The sequence below is a fragment of the Acomys minous genome (assembly GCF_964271855.1).
Source record: "Acomys minous genome assembly, chromosome: 6".
NCBI lineage: Eukaryota > Metazoa > Chordata > Mammalia > Rodentia > Muridae > Acomys > Acomys minous.
Genome location: NC_140487.1, coordinates 101,887,925 through 101,915,489, shown reverse-complemented (window position 1 = coordinate 101,915,489; position 27,565 = coordinate 101,887,925). Strand labels below are relative to the sequence as shown.

Genomic DNA, 27,565 nt, shown 5'->3' with positions numbered 1-27,565 from the left:
GCGGCTCCAGATCAGGAAGTTTTATTGCTGACATGCAGGAAGAGTCCCCATGTAGTACAAAAATACGTCTTTATACAAACTTTTTGTGACTTTTTCCATTTTGGTTTTTTTTTGTTTTGTTTTGTTTTTGATTTTTTTCTTTCTTTCTTTCTTTTTTTTTTTTTTTTAGTTTTTTTTAGTTTTTTGTTTTTTTTTTTTTTTTTAGCAACAGGACTTCTCAGTGTGTGACACCAGTGAGGGCAGGCCCAACCTCCTCTCATCTGCAGTGCCAGAAATACCATCAGACCCAGGTTGACCTCAGAAGGAACCAGGCTGTCTGATGGGCTCTACAGACCTGAAGGTATTGCTTTTAAAAGGTGGGCGTGTGGAAGCAGGACCTGAGGGGCTAGGTGGGACTCTGCCCAGGAGTACCCTAGCCAGGCCTCAGAGCCTCACTGGAGGGCAGCCATGGGCTAGGAGCCCAAGCTGACTTCTGCTCCCTTGGGAGACTTTTCATTATCAAATAAATATAGAAAAGAGCCCCCTCCCAGCACCAGGCCCTGACTCTCAGCGGCCGGCTGGCTGCACTAGAGGCAGAGCTGGGTGCTAGGGGAGTACCTGGGCTCAGGTGGGCTCCCACAGACCCAGCAACACAGGCGCAGGCGCCCAGGGCTGGACAGGGGGCACAGGAGGAAGGGGCATGGGCGGCCCTGCTACTGCTGGCAAGAGGTGGCCCCATTTTTTTCCAGATGGGGAAACTGAGGCACAAGGAGGTTTGGGAACTTGCCCAAGGTCACTCACAGTGAGTCAGCTTTTCAGGGGGTGAGGAGCAGCTCACACTCTAGGGAATATGGTCTACCCAAGAGGCAGGAAGGGTCTACGACTGCCAGGAGGGGGACAGCGCCCTCTTGAGAGTACACGGGGTGTAGGCCTCCAGAGATGGATCTTGGCTTGGCACTGGGTGCGCCAAGTCCAGTGCAGGGAGGGGCATTCTGGAGAGAACAGCATTTCTGGCAAGACGGGCATCCACTTCAAAATTTTCGGCTCAAAAGGGTAGCAGGGCTGTTCTCAAGCCAGGTAGGCGGGTCCCCATCCCTACAGACTTCCCTCCCAAGTCTTCCACCCCCAAGGAGGCATCTGCCCAGGTCTGCTGGGAGAGATACCACATCTGAGGCAGGGTGGGAGGCTCTCTGAGCACAAGTGGCCTGTCCTCATCAGGCCAAGAGCATCCTCCAAAGTTGGCCACAGGTCCCTTCACACTGTCCATGCTACCTGGGTACCACATGAAGGATGGAGGAGGCAGGACTAATGCGAATGTGCAGCACCTCAGAGAAGCTACTGAGACAGAGAAAGAGGCAAGTCTAGAAACAGAGGGCCTTGGAGGGTCGCAAGCAGAGAGGAACTAGCAAGAGAGCTCCTAGGTGCCTGGGGGCGAGAAGGGAGCCTAAGTACAGATGTGGGCCCTGTTATTCAGCCAGGCTGGGGGACAGAGTAGCCATGGGCTGAACCTAGAGAGGGGAGAGAAGTTGGATTCAATAAAAAAATAAATATATTTGAATTGGGCAGGAGATGAGGTGAAAGTGTCCCAAAGCTTAGACTGAGGACAGCCCCAGGGGAAGGGGCAGTGGTGGGGACATGGACGGTGGGAAGCGGTGCTTACTGGGCGCCAGCAGCGAGCTGCATGGTCAGCTTATATGGACTGTGGGGAGCAGTGGGCTTGCCAGACGGCAGCTGCTCCAGGGCCTGGGCTGCGAATGTAGGCTCCCCTCTTTCCTCCTGGCACTCAGTCCAGAGACAGCATGGTTAAAGAGACAGAGGTAGATTAAAATGTCATGATTAAAAGCAGATTAGGTATCTAGAATTCTCAGATTAAAAAACAAAAACAAAAACAAAAAAAGAACAATCAAGCAATCATCCCAAAAGGTAGCTTTGTGGTACCTCTGTTGACCCTGGCTGTGAGCTGGGCTGTCCCTATCCTGCCCTGTTCCCGTTGCAGCCTGGGAGAGTCAGTTCAGCACTGCTGGGCCCTAGCCCAGGCCCAATGGCTGGGCCTCAGGTGGGCTGAGGAGAGGTGTGCTAGGGCCAGCGCTCTAGCTGAGAGCACTATTTCCTCAGATAGCGCTGGGCCAGGATGGCTGTGTCCAAGGAGGTCATGGGCTGTGCATCGTGGCCAAGCCGTCGCACAGGTGGCATACTACCGAACTGCCGCTTGGGCACCCAGGCCCGGGCCTCGTGGATGGAGCTCTTCTCTTCAGCCAGCAGCAGCTGTTGTCGCATGTAGTTCTCAAACTCGTACTGGGAGCATTCCTCTGTTACCTTTGCCTGTGAGGCCGAGAGACCAAGGTGAAGCCAGAACACAGGGAGCCAGGGCTGGGTAGTGTGGCTGGCGAGGTCACGCTTCCCGGGCATCACGATCCAAGCCCCTTCTTCCTAGAGGCTGAGTGTGGGGCCCTCGTCTTGCTGGCTGACAGAGTGGCTGCAGCAGGCTCTAGCTGAGCACAGCCCAGGCCCGACCTAGATCTTTGCCTTTCAGGTTGCATAAGCACCTTCACCACGGGGTGTGTGTGTGTTGGGGGGCGCAGGGGTGTGTGCATGTGTATGAGGGTGGGGGCGCGGGAGTGTGCATGTGTATGAGGGTGGGGGCACGGGAGTGTGCATGTGTATGAGGGTGGGGGTGCAGGAGTGTGCATGTGTATGAGGGTGGGGGTACAGGAGTGTGCATGTGTATGAGGGTGGGGGTGCAGGAGTGTGCATGTGTATGAGGGTGGGGGCACGGGAGTGTGCATGTGTATGAGGGTGGGGGCACGGGAGTGTGCATGTGTATGAGGGTGGGGGCGCGGGAGTGCGCATGTGTATGAGGGTGGGGGCACGGGAGTGTGCATGTGTATGAGGGTGGGGGTACAGGAGTGTGCATGTGTATGAGGGTGGGGGCGCGGGAGTGTGCATGTGTATGAGGGTGGGGGCGCGGGAGTGTGCATGTGTATGAGGGTGGGGGTACGGGAGTGTGCATGTGTATGAGGGTGGGGGCGCGGGAGTGTGCATGTGTATGAGGGTGGGGGCATGGGAGTGTGCATGTGTATGAGGGTGGGGGTGCAGGAGTGTGCATGTGTATGAGGGTGGGGGTGCAGGAGTGTGCATGTGTATGAGGGTGGGGGTACAGGTGTGTGCATGTGTATGAGGGTGGGGGCGCAGGAGTGTGCATGTGTATGAGGGTGGGGGCACGGGTGTGTGCATGTGTATGAGGGTGGGGGCACAGGTGTGTGCATGTGTATGAGGGTGGGGGCGCAGGAGTGTGCATGTGTATGAGGGTGGGGGCACGGGTGTGTGCATGTGTATGAGGGTGGGGGCACAGGTGTGTGCATGTGTATGAGGGTGGGGGCGCAGGAGTGTGCATGTGTATGAGGGTGGGGGTGCAGGAGTGTGCATGTGTATGAGGGTGGGGGTGCAGGAGTGTGCATGTGTATGAGGGTGGGGGTACAGGAGTGTGCATGTGTATGAGGGTGGGGGCGCAGGAGTGTGCATGTGTATGAGGGTGGGGGCACAGGTGTGTGCATGTGTATGAGCGTGGGGGCACAGGTGTGTGCATGTGTATGAGGGTGGGGGCGCAGGAGTGTGCATGTGTATGAGGGTGGGGGTGCAGGAGTGTGCATGTGTATGAGGGTGGGGGTGCAGGAGTGTGCATGTGTATGAGGGTGGGGGCACAGGTGTGTGCATGTGTATGAGGGTGGGGGCGCGGGAGTGTGCATGTGTATGAGGGTGGGGGCACGGGAGTGTGCATGTGTATGAGGGTGGGGGCGCGGGAGTGTGCATGTGTATGAGGGTGGGGGCGCGGGAGTGTGCATGTGTATGAGGGTGGGGGTACAGGTGTGTGCATGTGTATGAGGGTGGGGGCGCGGGAGTGTGCATGTGTATGAGGGTGGGGGCGCGGGAGTGTGCATGTGTATGAGGGTGGGGGTGCAGGAGTGTGCATGTGTATGAGGGTGGGGGCGCGGGAGTGTGCATGTGTATGAGGGTGGGGGCACAGGTGTGTGCATGTGTATGAGGGTGGGGGCACGGGTGTGTGCATGTGTATGAGGGTGGGGGCACAGGTGTGTGCATGTGTATGAGCGTGGGGGCACAGGTGTGTGCATGTGTATGAGGGTGGGGGCGCAGGAGTGTGCATGTGTATGAGGGTGGGGTGTGCATGTGTATGAGGGTGGGGGTGCAGGAGTGTGTGTGTATGATAGTGGGCGTGCAGGGGTGTGCATGTGTATGAGGGTGGGGGCGCGGGAGTGCATGTGTATGAGGGTGGGGGTGCAGGGGTGTGCATGTGTATGAGGGTGGGGGTGCAGGAGTGTGTGTGTATGATAGTGGGCGTGCAGGGGTGTGCATGTGTATGAGGGTGGGGGCACAGGTGTGTGCATGTGTATGAGGGTGGGGGTGCAGGGGTGTGCATGTGTATGAGGGTGGGGGTGCAGGAGTGTGCATGTGTATGAGGGTGGGGGTGCAGGAGTGTGTGTGTATGATGGTGGGCGTGCAGGAGTGTGCATGTGTATGAGGGTGGGGGCACAGGTGTGTGCATGTGTATGAGGGTGGGGGTGCAGGAGTGTGCATGTGTATGAGGGTGGGGGTGCAGGAGTGTGTGTGTATGAGGGTGGGGGTGCAGGAGTGTGCATGTGTATGAGGGTGGGGGTGCAGGAGTGTGTGTGTATGATGGTGGGCGTGCAGGAGTGTGCATGTGTATGAGGGTGGGGGTGCAGGAGTGTGCATGTGTATGAGGGTGGGGGCACGGGAGTGTGCATGTGTATGAGGGTGGGGGTGCAGGAGTGTGCATGTGTATGAGGGTGGGGTGTGCATGTGTATGAGGGTGGGGGTGCAGGAGTGTGTGTGTATGATGGTGGGCGTGCAGGGGTGTGCATGTGTATGAGGTGGGGGTGCAGGGGTATCTCCTCACAGATGGTCTCTGGAACTCTGAGAGGCTGCCAAGGTTAAGAGCAAAGCCACTTTCTGACGCATGGCCTCAAGTGAGCTCCTTCCCTCACAGGCAGGCAAAGCAATACTGCAGTCCTGACTAGCAGAAGGCAGGGTTTTGGAACACAGTTCTCCAGCTGCCAAACTGTGTGGCCGTAGACACAGAAAGCAGTTTACCTCTCTGTTCCTCAGATAAAAATAGGTCCCACAGGCTTCCGGGTGAACTGAATGGGAGCCGGGCAGGCTTCCAGGCACGGCTCCTTCTGGTCCCCAGGCCCAGGTTCCCTCTTGGGGGGTGCCCTAAGACCTCCTGTTGCTACCTAGCATTCACATCTCTGTCCCCACCCCTAGTCCAGCACTTTCACCAGTGCAGGGAACAGGGAGGAGAGAGAAGGGATAAATGAATCATCTAAGAAATGAAAGCAGGAAGGGTGAGAGAACCCAGTGAGTCAGAGGGAGAGAAATGTGACTTGGGCAGGAAGAGAAAGCCCCCGGAAGCCCAGATGGCTGCCTGGCACTGGGGCCTCCCCATCTCGGCTATCTCTTCTCAGGCTGGGGACCTGCAGGTGGACAGGACACAGAGCAGGCCAGAGGTACCTTTCCATTGCAAGGGCTGGGGAAGGAAGCCCTGCCCCTGCCACCCATTCCACACTCACCTCCTGGGAGCTGTCAGAGTTGCTCATTTGGTCATCGATGTCAGGGACCACTTGCAAAGGCCCACTCAGAGAGGACAGGGACTGCCTGTAGGGGACGTGGCCACATCAGATTAGACAGGTCCCTACTGCTCCTGACTTGCCTTCAGTCAGTTACCTTAGAGCCAGTCAGTACCTGCCTAACATGGCTGACTGCTCTGGGTCTCTGTCTCCTTGTCCATTAAAGAGGGGGCATCTGCTGTAACGGCTGTGGTAAGAACTCAGCGAGGCAATGCCAACCTCACAGCTGGCATGTCTGGCAAGCAAGAGATGCCCACTCTGCACTCTGCCTACACCTTCTTAGCCCCACCTTCTGGATGATTTGAAGCTGATGGCACAGCAGAGCAATGGCTGCTCTCCTGGGCAGGGCAGCAGAGCATCTGTGCTCCCAGCCTTGGACAGGCCCACTTACCAAGATGCAATGATGGCACTGAGGGCCTCTAGGACATCAGCAGCAGCCAGGCGGTGCTGGGGGTCAAGGACCAGCAGTTTCCGGATAAGACACACTGTGTTCTCAGAGACCCTCCCATCCCTAGATGGGGAGGACGAGGAAGAAGTCTCAGTGGGGTGATGAGGGATAGGATTGTGGGGGGGAGGGGGGGCTTTGACCTAAGACTCCTGGACCCCAGTGGTGTTGCTGTCTGTTCACGGAAATCCCTTCCCTACCGCTCCCAGGAGGCAAGACTCACTCGGGGATGGTGTACTCGGCAGCTTTGATCTTGCGGAAGAGCTCCTGTGGGATGCTGTCGTAGAAGGGGAACTGGCCATACAGCATGGTGAAGAGCACCACACCCAAGGCCCACATGTCACTAGGCTTGCCCCGGTATGGCCGGCCTGGGGACAAAGAACATTCATAGTCAGAGGGAAGGCAGCTGCTCCTCCGAATCATCTTACTCCTGGGGCAAGCACAGTGGTGCGCTCTGAGCTCCTGCACACTTGCCAGGCCCTCACTCCCCTGCTGACCCCTGGCCATGTGCAGCCCACCCACCATGCCCTGCTCTGTGGGGCTCTGTACCATCTTCTCCATCAGCCTAGGAGACTCTGGGAGCTCGGCCTGAGTCTACCACACCCAGGAAGGCAGCTCCCAGAGCGAGTGGTCAGCATGTCTGTAGACACAGCTGGCAGCCACTCACACCCCCACCCGTCGCCCCCATCTTTCCTAGTTCCTTCCCAGCATTTGTCACCATCTGCCAGCCCCCCTTCCGTCTCTGTTGCTGCCCAGCTCCCTATAGACGCCGAGGTTCTCTGACATAGGTGTGCAGCCACTGCCTGGGCCCAGCCTAGACGTGAACCTCTCTGTCGGCTTCCCTTGTTAGCGGTGCCAGGATCCCCACCATAGGGAGGGGGCATGGAAAGAAGACCGTAATGGGACACTTGGGACACAGAAGCAAGAGCGACTATTGGGAGGGAAAAGGGAACTGGGAAAGACATGGAAGGAGTAAGGAGGACAAACAGGGACAAAGAAAGAGGCCTGAAACTGAAAACGCCGCAGTGAAACTGGTTACTAATTTTTGAAGGTGCCAAACAAAAAGGTCACCTTACTGTGGGGTTTTGTGAGATTGTCCTTAGGGTAGTAGTACAGCTTTGTTTGGGAGCAAGGTCTTGTTACATGGCCCAGGCTAGCCTAGAACCAAGATCCTCCTGCCCCTGACGCCTGTGTGCTGGGATGCTGCAAGTGTAGCGCCACTCGGCTTCTAGTTTTAACACTGCACAGACGCCACATGTGGGGGAAGAGTGGTCTCACTCTTTTGTTTTGGAGACAGGGTTTCTCTGTGTAGCCTTGGCTGTCCTGGACACACTTTGTAGACCAGGCTAGCCTCGAACTCTCAGAGATCCACTTGCCCCTGGGATTAAAGGTGCCCTGCATTGGGGAAGATGTCTTACCTACCCTTTATATGCTCTTGTGGAACTCCATTCCTCCCTCTCTCCTAGCTGTAACCTGACGTGGGCATGTGACCAGTCTGGGCTCAGGGAGCCCCAACATGTAGTGCAGGTCCTGCCCACAGGTCACCATCTGTTTAAGGAGTGTACTGCCACACGTACCACTGAGCACATCAGGACTGATGTAGGCAGGGCTCCCCCTCTGGTCCTTCAGCAGGTCCCCCTCACTCACGAGGTGCTTCCCAAGGCAGAAGTTGGTGATTGTTATCCGATGGGTCCTAAGAACAGGAGGCAGAGAGTGAACACACAGGCAACAGAGCCAGACATCGTGTGGGTCAGGCCCCCCTAATTCTAAACAAAGTGAGAGGCCACTGCTCAAAAGCGCAGCAGCCGCCGCAGCCGCCGTCCCTGCTGCTCTAGCCCAAGCTCAGAGCTCGGAACAATTCCCAGAGACTTTTACCAGTATTCAGGAGTGGGAGTGACCTGGAACTTCAATATGATTCCCTCATTCCCACACACAGGAAAAAGACCAGCAGAGGTGACCGACCTTAACCCTCCCTCTCTGTGCTGTAGCCAGTGGGTAGGTCCTGAGCCTCCCTGCCTCACCACCGCCGAGCAGACAGGAAGCTCAGCACATCAGGCCTGGCCCTCACGTGGGGATTCTGGTTCCGTGTTAAGTTTCCACATGCCCTGGTGGAGTGTGGAAGCTGATCCTTTGCTATACTCTCCAGCCGACAGCTGTGTGTGTCTATGTGTGTGCGCATGTTATGAAGGCCCAATGTCCGTATAAGCTATCTTTCTCTATTGCTCTCTACTTTGGGTGTTTTGCCTGCATGTATGACAGTGTACCACATAAGTGCCTGGCGCCTGTGGGGGGCAGAAGAGGGCATGGATCCCCTGGGACCTGCATTATAGATGGTGAGCCATCTCTTAAGCCTTCTTTACATTGGTTTTGGAGATGGGGTCTCTTACTGAACCCAGAGCTCACTAATTTGGCAAGACTATTTGGACCAGCAAGCCCCAGGGGTCCTCTTGTCTAGTCTTACCAGGGATGGGACTACAGGCTCATGTCACTGTTCAGTTAGTTTTTTTTGGGGGGTAGTATTTTGAGACAGGTCTCTCTGTGTAGAGCCTTGGCTGTCCTGAACTCACTATGTGGACCAAGCTGGCCTCAAACTCACAGCGATCCTCCTGCCTCTGCCTCCTGACCACCCAGCCCTCACTGTTCAGCTTTTTATGCCAGGGATCTGAACTCACAACCTCCATACTTGCCTGGCAAACACTTAACCAACTGAACTCTCTCTCCTGCCCTCAGGCTATTCTTTCTGGGGAGGAGGGAGGAGGGAGTGGGGGTATCTCTCCATGGAGCTCTGGCATCCAACTAGTGACTGTGTCATCCAGCTCTTCCTAGTCCCCACAGTCCTCAGAGCTAACAACAGGAACCCCACTGTAGGCCAAAGCCACGTGGGGGACTCCGTACTGGAAGGGTGGGGACTTTCCTGGAGTTTTCAGATGGTTTAACCTCTATGGGCAGGAAGAAGCAGGTGAGGGCACGCAAGCCCTTGTGCAAGGAGCAACCCTGGTCTCTTCCCTGCCGCACAGTAGGGCAAGCACACACTGCTGCTGATGTAGGGTGACAGGGTGACCGTGAGCCCAGTGGCTAGGGGATAGCTGGCAATGCAGGTCTGGTCTTCACTGGCTCAAGGCTTCCAAGAGAAGGTTCACCCCAGAAAAGGAGGCACTGTGAACTGTTGATGCTGCCAAGTTGGGGTTCCCTTTGCTAGCAGCTTTGAGCAGGTAGCCTTTAGAAGAATTCTGGGGTCCTGCTGCACAGGCCTGTGGAGGCTCAGCAGGTACAGCCCACACTGAATGAGGCACTGCCCTAAATGTGGCTGGTCCCTGTGGGCTGCAGCCACACCACACCATGTTCACAGGCTCAGTGGGCATATTTCAGACTCTCTGTGAGACAATGCGATGTCTACTCCCAGCAACCTTTGTGGCTGTTTCATTTCTGTAGTGCTAAGGGTCAAAGTGAGGGCTTGTGTACACCAGGCATGAGCTCTCTCACTATACCCCAGTCCTAGTTCCAACAATTGTGAGCCCAAGCGCTGTCACCGACAGTGCAGCCTCCTGCTAGTCGTCCTCCTGAGCAGCGGTTCCTGCCGGGAGGTGACCCTGACTTCAGATGAGGAATACAACTCCACACCCTGGGCAAGAGTCCCACAAGAGCCCTCAGTGTAAGGATGGAAGCTGAGCTGAGGCAAGAGATGCTAACTCCACTGTTATGGTGAGGACACCACGGAAGAGGCCCACAGGAAACACACAGCTAGCTCGGGGCCTCCCTTGGCAGGACTCAGGTGGGTTGTTTTCATTTCCTCCCCCAGCAGCCTATGGAGGGGTCTTCTTCAGTGTCCTATCTCAGGTGGTACAACTAAGGCTGAGAAGCGGTGGGACCTGCCCATGGCCACACAGCTTGGGAGCATTGGGAGGTAGGTCTGAGCCCAGGTCTGTTAGGACTCAGAGCCCCTGGGAAGTGCCCAGCCCCCAAATGACTTTTCCTTCTGCCGTCTCCAGGCTGACTCATCTCGTGTCTTGGGTTTCAGACTGCCTTGGCCTAGAAAAACAGACTCTTCTCCGAGAGTCACCAAGCAGGCGACTTTGGGCTTAGAACCTTTCTAGGAAGCTCGTGGTGTGGTCCTCACTACAGCTGGGAGTGAAGGGAGGGTGGCCCTCGCCAGAGGACCCAGGAAAGCACCAGTGAGGAGGGGTGTGTCCTCCCTACCTGTACCACCTGTGCTTGTTATTGGCTGAGCACTGCAGCTGGGGAGCACGATGAGGTGCTCAGTGAGCAGCCTTGAGCACCTCTTCTTACAAGTCTCCAGAGCAGAGGGGAGGGTGGGCTCAAGAGCAGGGTATGTGGCTGCAAGTGGACTTCCCCGGGAGCCGCATCCAAGAGGCTCTGAGAACCCTTCAGCTCCTTCAGGGAATTCTGCTGGCAAAGGACTTGGTGCAAACAAAAGCCAGTCTGTCCTCCATGTTCCCTGTTGAAACGTGGGCCCCAGCTTTCACACAGGACTCCCTGCAGAAGCCTGCCCGGTGGCTTGTAGGCTAGAGCCTAAGAATACAGACAACTGCACGTCAAGGTGCAAAATGCTCCAGCTGAGCCTCCCGCGTCACTGCTCTGGACATAGGGCTGTAAGTGTTTACAGAACAGCACTGTGTTTCTGTGCTGGCCACTGCAGCCACAAATGTACGCTGTGGTACGTGTGCTCTGAGGATAGCTCAAAGCAGGGGCAGTGGGCTGAAGACTTAGGTTCCCAGGCCTGATCCTGTCTCTGCAATTCCTTGCTATGTGAAGCTGTTGCTAACTCAAATGTCCTTTTCTGTGAGGGGAAATATGGCAGCGCCTGACTCTCAGGATGGAACTAGATTTGACTGGGTAGGAAGACGGTCCACAGTGGGTGCTGTCCTCCGGGTTTGCCAGAGGAAGCCGCCATAGCCTCTCGTTCTCTGCAGCTGGCATGCCTAGGACAGACACTGCCTGACATGGTAATAACAGGCCCCGGGAGCACATGCATTTGTGGTGTTCTAGGTCCTGCAAGCAGGACAGCCAGCCTTCTGCTTGTGGCGGCTGTTCTGCCACAGACGTACCTGGAGTCTCTCCCACAGGAAACACCACGGTCAGCCTGGAGACCCCCTAAAGCTTGGCAACACTTGTTTGTCTTGCCGCCGCCACCCACGGTGGCAGGGTGGCACACAGCTCCCCAGGAGTCCCAGACCCCCCAGCTGGCCCTGAGAGGAGGGCAAGGGCACTGAGGGGTGGCGGGGCAATATGCGTCAGCAAGGGCTGCTCTGGGTGAGTCATGCTTCAGCTATGGCCCCTGGGCTACCACAGTGTTCTGCTTTTCTAGGAATTGGTATGCAACTTGCCTACCCAAGAGGAAGAAGGAAGAAGGCACCCACAGCCAGCCTCATATAACCCCAAGGACGACTTCGGATTTCAGCCCTTGCTTCTCCCTGTTCCCTCCCCTGGGCTCTCGTCCCATGTATCTGCATCCCGCGGCTAGCACAGGCGCCTGGCAGGATGGGTGGGAAGGGGCTGCATGCCAGGGATGAACGGGAATATGAGGGGCTTTCCATGTTACATTTCTTTGTACTCTTCCTGAGTGTCTGGGTTCTTAGCTGGATCCTGTCTGTTCTAAGTGAGCTACAGTGCTCTGCAACCTCAAGGTCACTAGAGACCTGCTACAGCTGCGCTGGGGTTCCAGAGGTGCATCTTCAGACCACGCACAAAATGGAGGGGGAGAGGGGGCTGGAGAAGGGAAAGAAGCAGAACCACCAGTGGGGGGAAAGCCATGCATACTTGTGTATGCTAACAGGCAGGAGCCCCACTGAATGTTTCCATGACAACTCCCAGAATGCTCATTTAGAGAGCCAGCAAGCCAACAAGCGGCTGTTATGTAGAGCCTGGGCCCTCTGTTCCAGCTGGTTGGGTCATGGGCTCTGCAATGTCCCACAAAGGGCCTAGGTCAAATAGGATCCAATCTTTCTTATAGGTTTTGTTTTGTTTTTTATTTTTTTGTTTTTCAGAGCTGGGGACCGAACCCAGGGCCTTGCACTTGCTAGGCAAGCGCTCTACCACTGAGCTAAATCCCCAACCCCTTGTTTTTTCTTTTAAAGATAGGGTCTTTCTTGCTTCTATAGCTCAGGCTGACTTCAAACTTGTGATGCCCTGTCTCTGATTGCTGGGAACTAGGTGATAATTCGCCCTAAGACAACACACTCTCCACAACTCAGGGCCACGCCCTCCAGCATCTGCCTTCCTCTTCTCAGTCCCAGCCAGGCCTCATCTGAGGTGGGGGAGCACCTGGCCCACTTTTCTGTCTCACTCACAGGAACCTCGGGCCTTGAGGGAACTGACACTGGAGTGTACTTAGGAAGAGCCAACCCCCCACTGGCAATCTATTTGATTCTCAGGCTGATCTCTGCAGGACAGGGGCATCACTCCATCCCTACAGATGAGGGACAAGCAGAGTGCTTGCAACTGGACACATGAACGAGTGCACTTAACAAGTAAATAAATAAGAGGCACAGCAGCTAGTGCAGGGCGGGCTCTGCGCCAGGTCCGACCCCCCACATCCTGCCCCTTCATCTTCCCTAACTCCTCACTTAGCCGCATGGGGTCAAAGCAGCTCTGGAATTTCCTGTTTCCTCCCCTCCCCTCTGCAGACTGTGACAGTAAGGCTCTCAGGCTGGCAAACCTTTGCTCAGCCAGCACGCAGCTAGCTCCTCACACACCGTCCTCAGTACATGATGTGATAGTTGTTTTCTGGCCAGCACCCTCATCAGATGGCAAGCTCCATGGGGTATGTTCTGTACCCCCAAAACAAGTCTGTAGTCCCAACCCCCAGGGGAGCTGGCAGAGAGAAGGGTCACTTAGGCCCTCTGTGTCATACTACCCAATGGTGTATCAGGCTGGGGCTTTGAAGCCTGTGGCCCTGGCCATGCTCTTCTTGTGGCCACCTCCCCACAGCTTCTTTTCCCATGACCACTGAAGCTTTGGCCACTGTAGGAGGACAGTGGGGCCCCTCCTGGGCTGACCACGTCATGGAACAAATCGGCACGATGCACTATGCTATGAGCACATGCTCCACTGCCCTTTCTGCCCTCTAACCTACCGGAAGGGAAAGGGAAGGAGAGAGACTCAGAGAAGCAGGGGAGGCAGCGCCTCCCCACAGTGTGGCCTTTCCAGGACTGTGGTAGCCCACAGAACAGCACTTCCTCCTGTGGGATCCTGAAAGCTTGCTCAGTTGGTGCCCTTACACCACTGCCCTAATCTCAGTCGGTCAGTTGAAGGGGCCAGCGCCCAGGAGAGCCATCTGCTGCACCTCCCCCACCCCTCCAAGACTCAGCAACTCCATCCGATACTGGGGGTGTCACACTTCTTCCTGTCTGTTTGAGCAAGACAGTACTGCCAGCCCTAGGGTTCTGGGCGTCTCTGAGTCAGCTCCTAGGGACCCTGCATGCACTGGGTAGCTGCGTGTGTAGCCCAACTCTGAGGTCAAGCACAGGAAGGACGGGCACTTACCTTTTATTGAGCACCATGTTCCCAAGCTTCAGGTCTCTGTGCACGATGTTTTTCTGAAAACCAATGAATGGATGGTTTGCACTAGAGAGTGACAAGTGGGATGGGGTCTGCCTTGGGTGATGGAGGCTCCTCGGGGTTCTGGGAAGGCACGAGCCCCTAGGTCTCCTAGGACCCTCAAGCATGCATCTGAAGTGGATAAGAAGTGGCCTAGCAGTTTCTTCAGCTTCTTCTCATCCCTAGACCAGTAGCTTATGGGAAAAGCTCCCACCTCTTCCTCACTCACCCACCCCACGGGGAAAGGAAGCTTCAGCCTAAAGGCGGGGCAAGGAGCAAGCACCACACTTCTGGCTTGGCCTACAGCGCCCTGGACAAAGCTCAAGCATTTCTGTCCTTCACCCTGGGGTACCTGGGAGATATCGTCCTACCAAAGGTCAGGCGATAGGTCCCTGCACTACGAAGCTATAATTGAGTCTCCTGACTGACTGGGAACTACTGCATGGGGCTCTCGTGAGCTGCTCTGTCAGCTGGCCTTCAAGGGAAGGTGGCTATGGCCTGCAGTGCTGTGTGTGCCTCACCCAGGCAGCAGACATGCGGCCACTTTCCTCTGGACACTCTCAGCTGCAAGGCACATTTGGGGAGGTCAGAACCAAGCAGCTTTCTGCTGAGCAGAAGCCAAGAAGGATGCTTTTGGGGCAGCAGGGCGGGGCGGGGGGGGGGGGGAGCTGGGACCCTGGGCCTCACCTGGTGCAGGGCTTCCACCACACGGACCACGTCATAGAAAATGACCACGGTCTCCCGTTCACTGAGCCTCTTCTCCTTGATGACGTAGTGCTGCAGGTTGATGAGGTCGGCTGTCTTGTCGCTGAAGTCGTGTGCACAGAGGCAATCAAGGACGAGGCAGATGCGTTTCTTCATCTTCTTCACCATCCGACCAGACTCTGTGTCCTCGACTGCTTCACAGGTGCGGTCCTGGGAGGCAAGAGACAGGCTGGGCCGGGGGCGGGGGCTTGAGGCTCTCCTTCAGAGGTTCAGAGGGGAGTGGCTGGCTGTCTGCTGCCCTGGGTGAGGCGCACACAGGTGGCCACTCAAACCCTGCAGGAGTCAGTGGGTGGCAGACAGACACAGCCTGACTGGGTAGTGTCAAGTTCAACATCTCAGGTGTGATCACAGGGCAAGGGCAGCCCTGGGCATTTAAAGCCAACTGGCCCCCTCAGGCCAGCGCAGCAGCAGCAGTGAAGCTGAGTCCTGGGGCATCTCCCTCCTGCTGTGCTCCCAGCTTCCAGCTATCACCAGGGTCACTTCCATCCATGTCCAAGACTGCAGACGGTTTTCTCAGTTCTTTGAGACAAGGTCATCTCACTAAGTAGTCTTGACTGGTCTACATACTGAGTTCCAGGCTGGCCTAGGACTCAGAGATCCATCTGCTGGGGTTAAAGTCATGTGCCACCACTCTAGGCATAAGACTACAGGAGTCTGAGAGTAGTCACTGCTAGAAAGCTCCAGGGGTCACGCATTTTTCTGTGTATGATGGCTGATTTTGGTTGTCAATTTGACTGCACCTGGCATCAACTAACTGGGGAGCTGCCAGGTGCACCCCGGAGGGATGGTCTTCATCTGAGTATCTGAATCCAGGCGAGCAGCCCTAAGTATGTGCCACAGGTTTTGGTGGTAGCCTGAGTAAAGGATGTGGAAAAAGGAAGCTGAGGGCCAGCCAGCGGGATCATATACTTGGGAGGCAGAGGCAAGCAGATCTCTGAGTTTGAGGCCAGCTTGGTCTACATATCGCAATTTAGGCCAGTCAAGACTACATAGTGAGATCCTGTCTCAACAAACTAAAACAAAACAAAAACCTGCCTTTTGCCTGCTTGCCCTCACTCTCACTGGCAAGTCCACCCACCCCCCTGTGGCAGCACTCCTTCCCAGTACTAAAACTAACTCTGACCTTCCAATACAAACTGAAGACGAGAGGCTCTTTGGGAGGCCTTCAGGCCTTCAGCACCAGACTGAGGCTATGGATAGAGTAACTCCTAGATTCTCAGCCTTCCTGTCCTCAGGCAGCTACTGTTGCACTACCTGGACCACAGCCTGTGAGCCAGTCAATAAACCCTCCTTATGTTCTGTTCCATTAGAGAAACCTGACTGCCCAAGACAATGGCTTTCCCCATGGCCGCAGGACTGCTGGGCAGTCACATAACTGGAAGGAGTACGGGGCGGGGCTCAGATAGCGCCACCGCATGAGTCTCGTTCTTCAGGCATAAAGGGAGCTAGCCATCCTTCCCTCCCTTAAGTCAAGGATTATATAAACCAACCCAGGCCTGCGGCCGTCAGGGGTCAGCAGGTCAGTTACTAACACTGGGCCCGCAGCTCTAGCCACTCTCCTTACTGCAAGGGATCCTAAGTGTGACAAAAATAGGTGCAACATGAATACTGCGGTCCTGCCAGCCAGAGGAGGCCTGGTCATTGCCAGCACACAGCCAAAGCCCTCTGGGAAACTCCTGGAGGACCAGTCAGATTTATCCTTAAAAACAGGATCACCACCTGGGATTCGCTTGCTGCAGGGTCTGGACCCAGTGTCTAACACTCAAGGCACTTTTGGTCACCTCTGTTCTGTCATCCGAAAGAATACAAATGAAGGCCAAGCTTGTGAAGACACCAGAATTGCATATGAAGATATAAGGATTGAGATACTAAGATCAGCTTCATTTCCGTTTAAGAAAATGCTCCAGTTTTTGGAGCTGCCTCTAATGGCAAGTCTAAGAATAAGGCCTTGGCAGGTGTGGGTATGGGCGGGTATCGTACTGTTGTCCCCAGACTGGCAAGCTACAGTTCAGCTTGTTAGCATTTCCCACTTGCTTCGTGTGAGGGATCAAACTGACAGGGAAACAATGGTGATGATGCGCAGGTGTCACAGCGGCCAGGGCTGGATGCGCGCCTGCTCACTCTGCGCATCTGCCTACCAGCCGTGAGGCAGGGGACACTGTGACTCTCTCTGTTCTTTACACCATGGGTCTGAGGCTCAGAGGCCTGAAATGACTTGCCTGACGTCACAAAAAGGATGTTCAAGAATATCTACAGAAGAACCTGAGATGCCTGGGCAGGCAAAGGGGCTGTGGTGCAGTCACGCCGTCAGAGCTGACCACAGGTCAGACCAACTCTTGCTCTGCCTTCCACTCAAGCCCAGCCAATCAGAACAACATAGTTGGAGCAGACAGTAAATGGCTCTTTTCTCCCTCAGAAAAGCAGCATTTCCAAGCTTGCCTGGCTGCTGCAAGTTGTCATTTGTGAACAGTCCTGCAAGTTGAGACCATCACGGAACACTGTAGCAGCCAGCATGGCCCTAGCCTGATTCCAAATCTATCTGCCCAGGTCTTGACGGCCAGCAGGGAAGGAATACTGGGAGTTGCATGTTGGGATGCTGGGAGCCATAGCTCTGAGAGATGCCAGGAAGCACAAGGAGTGTGGGGCCGCTCACCTGGAAGAGTCCATGGTGGTGGACCACGCCGTCCTGCGTGTGCAGCAGGGAGAGCAGAGAGTACTCGGTGTGCAGCAGCATCTTGCCCTGCCTTTCCTCTTGGCTCTCTAGTCCTTGCTCGCCCCTCTCCTCAAGGGTGAGGATCTGTAGGAAGGAACAAAAAGGAAAAGAACAAATGATTTCCTTTACCCAGGAGAAAGGCTGGACAGGGAAGCAGGTTCACTTCTGCTCTGCCTGACCCCACGCAGGCACGCATGGCAGCCACTTTTCCTGATAGCCTGTAGTTCACACAGAGCTCTTTAATCAGGAGCTGAGTGAGACTGTGAACTTGACTGTTCTCAGGAAGAAACGGAGCTACTCATAGGTGATACAGAGTGAAGGTGACAAGGAGGATGGGCTGGGCTACGAGGACAGCCCTGGTTCTGAGGGCCTTGGCCTGTGCTTGCTCACCTTCAACTGATAGAAGTCATCCGTGCCATCTTTCCTCGCCAAACACTGCACGATGCTTGGTACCGGTGAGTTGCCCAGGCGGGGACCTGTGGCACACAGAGATTACTTTGCAGAATGTCACCCATGGCCTTCTGGTGAGATCGGCTCTTTATACCTATTGGGCTGCGCCCACAAAAGTTTCCTGGTGGAGAGTTCTATCTCTTCCACAGTGGAGGGGGATGTGTGCGCATCTGCCTGATACACACCTGGCTTCTGCTGGCATGTTCCTCACAAGGGTTTCCAGTGTCTAGTGTGGGGCACTCCTGTAATCCTAGCACTCAAGCAGCTCATGTAGGGGGCCGGCCGGCTGGAGGCCAGCCTGGGCTGCACATCAGGCCTTTCTTGCCTTCACCATCCACAGAATCTTCTCACTGTGTCCCACCTTGCTCATCTCCTTCTGGTACTCTGCTAAAGTCTTTTTTCCCCAACAAACAGACTAAATTCTGTGAGGGCAGCAGCGGACCCTCTTCATCACCCTACAAACAGTGCAGGGCTGTTTGCTGGGCGCAGGGGCCATTATGAGCTGTTTGCTGGGTATCTGAGGTTGGAATGAGGTTGTGCCTCTAAGTCCCTAGAACAAAAGTCCTACCCAGCCCCTGGTGCCAAAGCCCACACCGCCTGAGCCTGGACTGGCCAGGCCTCAGACACACTCAGAATGCCAGCTGCTCCTCAGCGCGCTGGAGACGTTCAATTCCACAGGATTTTCATACTGTTCTACAAGTAGTTCAGTTTAATCTCAGCTCTTGGGAGGCAGAGGCAGAGGCAGAGGCAGGCAGAACTCTTTGCGTTTAAGGCCAGCTTGGTCTACATAGATCCTGCCTCAAAACACCCCTCCCAAATGAAATAAATATAAGGGAAATGCTATACAAAAACACTGAAATCTTTCATGTCATTCAAGAAAGGCAAAGAGTGCCTAAGGTGGTGAGTGGAGGGCTGTAATGCAGCTATGTGCTTTGTGTGCCTGTAGACACTCTGGGGCTCGTGTTCTCAAAGGTGGGAAGTGAGAGACTGGCTCTTGATCTAAAGCTGGTATGCTGACAAAAAAAATCTGACAACTTTTTGCTATGGAGTGATCACAGCCCTGCTACCTCCACAGAGACGCCAGGGCCCTGCATAACCCTGGCCACACCCACTCCCCGGGGCCAGAGACTCACCCAGGATGAACGGTCCTGCTCTCTTGGCATTATTTCCAGCAATGCCAGTCCCCAGAGCCTTGGCCCTGGCTGACGTCTCCCCAGCTCCTCTGTCTGAGGCTCTCCGCTTCATTCTCAGTTCTGAACAAGACAGAAAAGATCCTTTCTGTTGAGTACATCAACAACTTTCCTTACATGAACCAGCCTACCACGAGGACACATTACACAGCTGCCGCTGCCGACACCTTCTCCCCACCAGGAGGAGCATCCAAGGCGCCTGAGGACACAAAACCCAGCCCCTTTACTTGACAGTCAGTACACACCAACAGCAGATGTCCTTGAAGGCAGTAGACACAGATCACAAGTGAGGGTGGGGTAGTCTGCGTAAAGGTGCCAGAGGGACACCGAGAGGAGGCACAGGACTTTGTGTGGGTGTTGAAGAAAACCTCTACAAAGACAGAATAGGCAACTAAGCCCCAGCCCTGAGCTGTTGTTCTCAAAGTGGCCCCCACCTCCAATGCTTACAGCCAAAAGACCCACACTGCCTCCTCCTGGGCCATCTCCAGGAGTGATGGGCCATGGGTCCCGGGGAAATGGCCCCTTAAACATGGTGCTTAGTTCTTCCTTCCTGGCCATGAAGTCTGAGGAGTTCCCTATGCAGTCAAGGATGACCTGGGATTTATTTTTAATAATGAACTACCCATTATGGCCACTTGACGATGTTGAACACAAGATAATATTTTATTTTATTTTGATTTTTCAAGACAGGGTTTCTCTGTGTAGCCCTGGCTGTCCTAGATTCACTTTATAGACCAGGCTGGCCTCAAACTCATAGCAATCCACCTGCCTCTGCCTCCCTGAGTGCTGGGATTAAAGGCGTGCGCCACCACACCCGTTTTTTTTTTTAATGAATAAATTTTTGTTTTTAATTATGTATTTTTTAGTTTTTCGAGACAGGGTTTCTCTGTGTGTAGCCCTGCCTATCCTGGAATCACTCTGTAAACTAGGCTGGTCTTGAGCTCACAAAGATCCGCCTGCTTCTGCTTCCTGAGTCCTGGGATTAAAGGTGTTCTCCACCACTGCCTGGCTTACTTTATTTATTCTTATGTTATATGCATTGGTGTTTTGCTTGCATTTTTGTCGTGTAAGGGTGTCAGATCTTGGGAGTTGTAAGATCAGATAGTTGTGAGCTGCTATGTAGGTGCAGGGACTTGAACCTGGGCATCCTCTGGAAGAGCAGTGAATGCTCTTAACCACTGAGCCATCTCTCCAGACCCCACCCCCCCTCGTGCTACAGGATTTTCTCTGTGTAGTCCCGGCTGTTCTGGAATCACTCTATACTCCAGGACTGGCCTTGAACTCAAGAAATCTGCCTGCCTCTGCCTCTCTGCCTCCTGAGTGCTGACATTAAAGGTAAGCACTACCACTGCCTCGTTTAAGGAATATTAAAATTTAGGTTGTATAGGTATTTTGCCTGCATGTGTATCTCTGGCAGCACGCATATGCATGCCTGGTGCCTGTGGAGGCCAAAAGAGGGCACTGGGTCCCTGCAACTGGAGTTAAGACAGTTATGAGCCGACATGAGGGTATTGAGAATTGAACCCAGGTCCTCTGTAAGAGCAGCAAGTGCTCTCAACCAATGGCGGAACCACCCCTCTAGCTCCAGGGCACTATCTCTTAGAAAGAAAGGAAGGATGACTGGGGTGGTGAGGGTGAGGAAGGGTCACTGGCTTCCCATCAATGGGACTGTGACTTCCTGAAGACCAGCCCCTCTAAAGCTCCATTCCAAGGTGGACAGGGAGCCAGGGAGTCTTTGACTTGAGGCAGGGAATGGTGAAGGTCTAATGATAGGCTGGGTGAGGAGTGTAGCCTTGGCTGTTCCCCACAGGGCTCAGAGATACGAAGACTAACTTCTCTGGTAATCTCTTTTTCCATGCAGAAGTAACTGGCATTCCCTGTACCAACACTGAAAAACAGGTGAGCCCCAGGAATCCAGCCTCCCGCCTAGACATCTGTCCTCAGTCAGGTGTATGTGTCTCCTGGGCTTTCACTGTCATACAAAGTAATATAAATCACTGTAAATCATGGACCACACTGGGATACCATTTTGTGAGTTCCCCTTTTCCCTATTTTAGGTATAATTTTATAGTATGTGAAGTATATCCTATTAAGCTGTAAAACAAATAAACAACAAACCCCCACCAAAATCCGCTAGTTTTGGTGCACGCCTTTAATCCCAGCACTCAGAAGGCAGAGGCAGATGGATATTTGCCAGTTTGAGGCCAACCTGGTCTACAGAGTGGGTTCCAGGACAGCCAAGGTTACCTAAGAGAAACCATGTCCTGAAAAACTAAACAAAAACAAAAATAATACCACACACACACAAAAACAAAACCACGCAAGGGGCTGGAATTGGAACTGAATGGCAGAGCACTTGCTTAGTGTATCTGAGGCCTTGGGTTCCATCTTTATCATAGAAAAAACAAAACAAAAAACAAAAAACAAAACAAACTCAGATTTGTATATGATAAAAAACATAGGAGATATGTCTTATCTCTCCCACTTTATGGGCATCCATTCCTTCCTTCCTTTTTTTTTTTTTTAATGGTCACACATATGCCTGTATATTTTGGCTCTCTCCTCCTCTTTAAGGTTTAAACCCCAGGGTAGGCAAACTGCTATGCAGGAAGAGAATAGAGAAGAGAAGGCAACACCACGCTATTTCACCCCAAATGCAAGCAGCATTTGGTGGGGAGGGGAATGAGAAAGAGAAAGAGAAAGAGTAAGGAACTCAAAGTACCAGAAAAAGCAAACTTAGGCTCTGGCCAGCACCAGAAGGAAAGAGACAAAGAAACAGTTATTCCTTTCCAAGTCAGGGCTCAGAAATGTAGACAGACCCAGAACTCATGGCAGCTCATGGGGACACTCTTGGCATCCTGTTCTCTCAGGATACATGCCAAGAAGCAAGACGACAGGGTCAAATGGGGTAAAGAACTTTATTATTTTTTCTTTCTCTCCCCCCTTGTGCCCCCCCCACCCCGCCCCACGAGACAGAGTTTCTCTGTGTAGCCCTGGCTGTCCTGGAACTCACTCTATAGACCAGGCTGGCCTCAAACTCACAAAAATCCATCTGCCTCCTGGTATACTCAGCCACTGCCTGTCTTATTTTTATTATTATTTTTTCAAATGGTCTCACTCTAGCCCAGTAGTTCTCAACCTTTCTTCCTAATGCTATGACCTTTTAATACGGGTCCTGATATTGTGGTAACCCCAACCACAGAATTACTTCATTGATACTTTGTACTTGTAATTCTGCTGCTGTTATGAATCATAATGTAAATATCTGAAATGCAGGATGTGTGGTGTGTGACCCCTATGGCGGGCGAGACCCACAGGTTGACAACCACTGCATCCAGCCCATGGTGACTAAGAGCACTTTATATAGCTCAGGCTGGCTTCAAACTTGTGATTCTTTCTCAGGCCAAGTGTATAGGCTGTAGGTGTGAGGCATTGTGCTTCGCAGGGTGAATTTGTGTGTGTGTGTGTGTGTGTGTGTGTTTTACTTACTGACTTATTTTCCCCAAAGTGTTTAACACATAGTGGCAAACTGTTCCTAGGAAGACTGTGGCAACTGACAGTCCCACCAGCAGTGTCAGGGAAGGAATCACTGGTCCTGCACCTGTACCAGGGCTGTTTCCTTACTCTTGTAAATGACTCATTTCATGAGTAATAAAAAGGGATAATTCTTTATGTCTGAGGTTGAACTTCAACATTATATGTATTGTTTCTTTTTAAACTTTATTTTGTTCTCCATTTAAAAAGTGATTACATTCACTATTTATTTGAGAGAGAGAGAGAATGTGGGGGGAGGGAGAGACAGAAAGTACACACACATCTTGGTAGACATGTGGCACTGTGGGAGAAGCTTTTTCCTTCTATCACATGAGTCTTGAGGACTGAGCTGAACCTTGTTCTCCATTTTTTATTTCTATGGGTATGAAAGCGTTACTATTTAAACTGTTATCTAGTCAAATATCTGTCTGTTCCTTTAGCCTTGTTGGTATCCTGGAAAGCTCATGCTGATGGTGACAGTTCTGTTACCCCTCTCCAAATATCCAGCAGTCCCCAGAAGCAGAAAGGAATCAAAGAGCTTTAGAAACACCCTGGAAAGTCAGACATAGTGTGTACCAGTGTTCATGCTCTTTGCCTGGCTAACTCCTAGGCACCACCAGGGCACACGTAATTTCTGCAGAGAAGCTAAGCTCAACAGCCCATTGCCAGTGGCTCTCAGCTGGCCTTACACTTAGTGTCATATGAGTTTGTTTGTGTGTCTATGTTTAATGACTGTCACCACCACTAGGAAAAGAATCTTATATACATCCATGAGTATCACCCCCTGGTGCCGGCCCAGCACACAGTAATGAACAGATGCCTTCCCTGCAGTTGGTGATGGTTCTGCCAGGGCCAGCGGCCTCTGGTAGTAGTTGGTACCACTACACTCTGATCCTGTTCTCCTTCTCTGGGGTACTGAGCAGCCTCTTTTTTCCACAGTTCCCTGGAGAGCTTCAGGCAGGCATATCACATCTGTGTCGGTGCCTCTTCGCCTACACACAGTCTAGACGCCTGTTTGCTGGGAGCAGCTGTGACCCAGACAATGAGTGGGTTTAGCCTTACCCCTCCTACCCCACTCAGGATTCGACTCAAGCAAATGGCATGGGAACAGCTCCAAGACGCGGCAGACAGAAGGATGGGAGCAGATGGGCAGGGAGAGGAAAAGATGCTGGCGGGGAAGAGGTACCCAGGCTGCCTTCCTTCCTAAACATCATTTCCTGCTACCCAGAGTTGACAGAAGCAAAGGAAATCATGGTGAAGAGGCAGGCCAGGAAAAACTGGAGGACAAGGTTTTCAGAGAGAGAGAGAGAGAGAGAGAGATACAAAGGACAGCCCCACCCTGCTCTCCAGCCATCCAGGCAAGATGCTCCAGGCATACCTCTAAATGGTCCACAAAAAGGCCTGTGTGAAGGGCCCCACACCTACGGTGATGTAGTAACAGTACTGGCTCCTATGGTCCCAAAAAGACTTGGGCATTGCCCTATCAAGCAGTTGTCCTCAACCTGGAGTAGAGGCCCCCTCACCCCTCATATTTTGCAGAAGTCGCTGATATTGGAAAGAGAACCATAGGCCTCCATGTGTAGCCCATTAGCAAAGATGCATTCCTTATACTCTTCCTTGGCTAAAATGTGCAAAATGAATCCTAACTGTGACAACCCTGAGTTGAGGTCCTTTCAACAAAATGGGTCTGCTGTGTGCTTCAAAAGCATCAATGCAGCCGGGCGTGGTGGCACATGCATTTAATCCCAGCACTTGGAAGACAGAGGCAGGCGGATGGCTGTGAGTTCGAGGTCAACCTGGTCTACAAAGGGAGTCCAGGACAGTCAGGGCTGTTACACAGGCTGTTACTCTGTCTCGAAAAACCAAAAAACCAAAACCAACCAAACAAACAAACAAAAAACCAAAACAACAATAAATCAATGTGAGTTAAAGAAAAGCTAAGCCACAGAACTGTAACCCCAGGAATCAAGAGGTGAGGGTAGGAAGACAAGCACTTCAAGATCAGCAATTCCAGGTCATCCTCAACTACCAAGCATGTTCAAATCCAGACTGGGGACTTGTGAGATCCTGCCTCCTGCTGGGGACCAAACTCGGGTCCTCTGGAAGAGCAGCAGGTGCTCTTAAGCACTGAGCCATCTCTCCATTTTACATTTCCTGGGTTTGAAAAGCATGTGTGGGCTATATAACAGAATGTCCTTGCTCTCTTAGATGCACAAGTGTTCATGAGTGGGCAGGACGTGATGTTTGGCATGTATTCTCGGAGACACAGGACGAGGACCCACCTGTTGGACTAGCTCCCAAGACTCAGCTCACAGGTTTAAAAGGGCCTGTTTGCATACATAATTGCAGCGAGGCAACCTGAAACCTTATTCTTGCTAGGCACTCAGTCTGGTACGAACAGATTTAGTCATATATGGCCAAGAAATGAGGGGGAAAAAAATCAGGGTTCTGTAACCTATAGGCCCGCCACCTGGTGGCGCCTTTCTGCAACGCATCCTCGGTACTTCTCTGCACGAAGGGCAGGGCAGTGGCCCTTGCTCTCCTTCCGGCTGATGAGGATTCAGGGACCAGTCCGTCAGAGACAAAGACACTGCCTCTGTTGACTGGTAATGGGTTGGAAAGACAGAGTCCATCAGACAGCTACCTGCTGCAGAGGTCCTCCAAGGCTCCCAGTTTTCAGAAAGAAACCCAAGCTCCCCAGTGAGGCTGCCAGCCCCAGGCTACCTCCCCCACCTCACTGCCTTTATATGACGCTAAATGTAGCCCATGAGTCATGGGCGCTGTATGTGCCATGAACAGTCTTGCCCTACCCTACTCTCTGGCCTGTTTGTCCTTCTCTGTCCTCACTGAAGTGTCTGACACCTACAGCAGATACTCACAGCCACTTGCCAGGGCTGGGCAGTCTTTACCATCCAGTGCACCTCTGACCCCTCCCCCTGGGCTGTGACTATTTGTTTAATCTCTCCATCCCAGGTTGTGGGCTCCTGGAAAGCAAGTCTAGTTCATCTTTGCTTGCCTTGCCCAAGCCCCATGCCTGCCAAAAGGCCGAGAGAACAAGCCACCATGCACCTACAAGGCACTGAGGCCAGTGTTAGGGCAGAGGCTAGAGACAGCTGGACATGGAGGCACAAAGTGCTGTTCATAGGTGAGCCCTACCCTCTGCCTGGCTGAGACTGGTATGGGATCAGATGGAAATACAGCAGGGCAGACTAGGTAGTGTCTACCAGCTCAAGGCAACAGACACAGGATTCTGCTGGTGTTGGACAGTTTGACCAGGGGGTAAAAAAATCCATGGCAAATTAGATGCAGTGAGCCAGGAACTCGCCTTTAATCCCAGCACAGGCAGATCTCTGAGTTTGAGGCCAGCCTGGTCTACAAAGCGAGTCCAGGACTGCCAGGGCTGTTACACAGAGAAACCCTGTCTCGGGGGTGGGGGGTGGGGGTGGGGGAAAGGTGCAGTGGCACAGCCTATAACCCCAGCACTTAGGAAGTAGAGTTAGGAGAGCAGAAGCCAGAACCCAGTCTTGTTGTAGGTAGAATACAATGAGAAACCGTGTCTCAAAAAACAAAACACAAGGGGCTGGAGAGATGGCTTCGTGGAAAGAGCACTGACAGCTCTTCCAGAGGTGCCTTGTACTGCCCCCCACAAAATTAAAAAGAATAGAAAAGAAAAGGCAAAGAGAGAAAGCAAGTGAGAAAAGCAGCTAGCACTAGCGTGGCTGAGGCAAGAGGATCACTGTAAATCAAAGCTGGCCTGAGCTACCTTAAGACCCCATGTGAGCAGGGCATGGTGGCGCACACCTTTAATCCCAGCACTCGGAGGCAGAGGCAGGTGGACCACTGTGAGTTTGAGGCCAGCCTGATCTACAAAGTAAGTCCAGGACAGCAAAGAATACAATGAGAAACCGTGTCTCAAAAAACAAAACACAAGGGGCTGGAGAGATGGCTCCGTGGAAAGAGCACTGACAGCTCTTCCAGAGGACCCGAGTTCAATTCCCAGCACCCACATGGCAGCGCACACCTGTCCATAACTTCATGATCTGACACCCTCACACAGACATTCAGGTAGGCAAAACACCTATGTACATAATAAATGAATAAATAAATAAAATTTAAAAAGAAAAAGGAAAAACAAAACACACACACACACACACACAAAACATGTGAGAGACATCTCAACCACCAAGTCAAACCCATTTATGTATGGAACCCCATAGTGGACAGACTAAACCTTGTGCAAAATCTCTTAGAATCCAAGTAAAGGGGACTGGAGAGATGGCCCAGGGGTTAAGAGCACAATCAGCTCTTCCGAGAGGTCCTGAGTTCAATTCCCAGCAACCACATGGTGGCTCACAACTATCTATAATGTAATCTGATGCCCTCTTCTGGTGTGCAAGTGTACAAGCAGATAGAACGCTCATAGATTAAATAAATAAATAGAAAAGAAAAGAAAAAAGAAAATCCAAGTAAGAGCTCTACATCCTCACATTGCCTGAGTGGTTCCTGCTTACAGCTTTATAGTTCACAAGGCAGTTGCAAATGTACACTTCTACTGATCCTCCCCAACACACTGAGGTGCGTGCACACTTTTCAAGACAAAGGAAAGGAGATGGTGAGACCTGGGAAAGGTGAGGCAGTAACCCAGGTTTTCCAGGGCTAAATCTGTATAAGCACATTGCTTCTTTAATAGCCTCCATGACACCTGAGATCGTCAACTTCCCTACAGACCTGAGTTCTCTATACTCAGGAAAGTAAGAGGAACTCACAGCCACGAACAAGGGTTTTAAATCGCTGACAGTTACCCAAATGCCAGTTGGGAGACCAAGACCAACATGAGGTACAAACCAGGGTTCAGGCCTTAGCCTGCTTTGTGACCCTAAGTGAGTTAACTACTACCTTTTGTGGGCCACAGTTCTCTCATTTTAAAAAAAGGGAGATTACACACCTGTAATCCCAGCACTTGGGAGGCAGAGGCAGGTGGATCTCTGAGTTTGAGGCTAGCCTGCTCTACAAAGCGAGTCCAGGACAGACAAGCTTACAGAAAGAAACCCTGTCTCAAAACATCCCCGTCCCTCCCCCTAAAATAAGGGTGATGGTGGTAACATTTCCTTCATAGGATGTCCAAAAGATCAGCTGTTATCTGGGGCTGGCAGGAGAAAGCGTCCCTGCTATGCGCAGAGGTGACCTGGTACAGAATCTCTCCAGCACACTAACTTTCAGGCTGCACTTGAAGGGCCCCTCCTAATTACTAAGACCTATTCTTAGGTTG

At 52.9% G+C, this 27,565-nt stretch overlaps 1 protein-coding gene across 1 annotated transcript in view; it reads right to left on the bottom strand.

Annotated features, from left to right (window-relative positions):
* Positions 1 to 27,565, bottom strand: part of STK40 (serine/threonine kinase 40) — a 39,131-nt gene continuing 11,566 nt past the window's right edge. Inside the window, exons 2-11 of the mRNA XM_084786271.1 lie at positions 18,706 to 18,825; positions 17,513 to 17,598; positions 17,063 to 17,206; positions 14,332 to 14,559; positions 13,591 to 13,643; positions 7,665 to 7,780; positions 6,311 to 6,455; positions 6,034 to 6,153; positions 5,586 to 5,670; positions 1 to 2,301 (exon numbers count right to left, since the gene is read on the bottom strand). Of these exons, the coding sequence (XP_084642397.1) occupies positions 2,083 to 2,301; positions 5,586 to 5,670; positions 6,034 to 6,153; positions 6,311 to 6,455; positions 7,665 to 7,780; positions 13,591 to 13,643; positions 14,332 to 14,559; positions 17,063 to 17,206; positions 17,513 to 17,598; positions 18,706 to 18,817 (1,308 nt within the window). The 5' untranslated portion in view covers positions 18,818 to 18,825 and the 3' untranslated portion in view covers positions 1 to 2,082. The remainder of the gene's footprint in view (positions 2,302 to 5,585; positions 5,671 to 6,033; positions 6,154 to 6,310; positions 6,456 to 7,664; positions 7,781 to 13,590; positions 13,644 to 14,331; positions 14,560 to 17,062; positions 17,207 to 17,512; positions 17,599 to 18,705; positions 18,826 to 27,565) is intronic.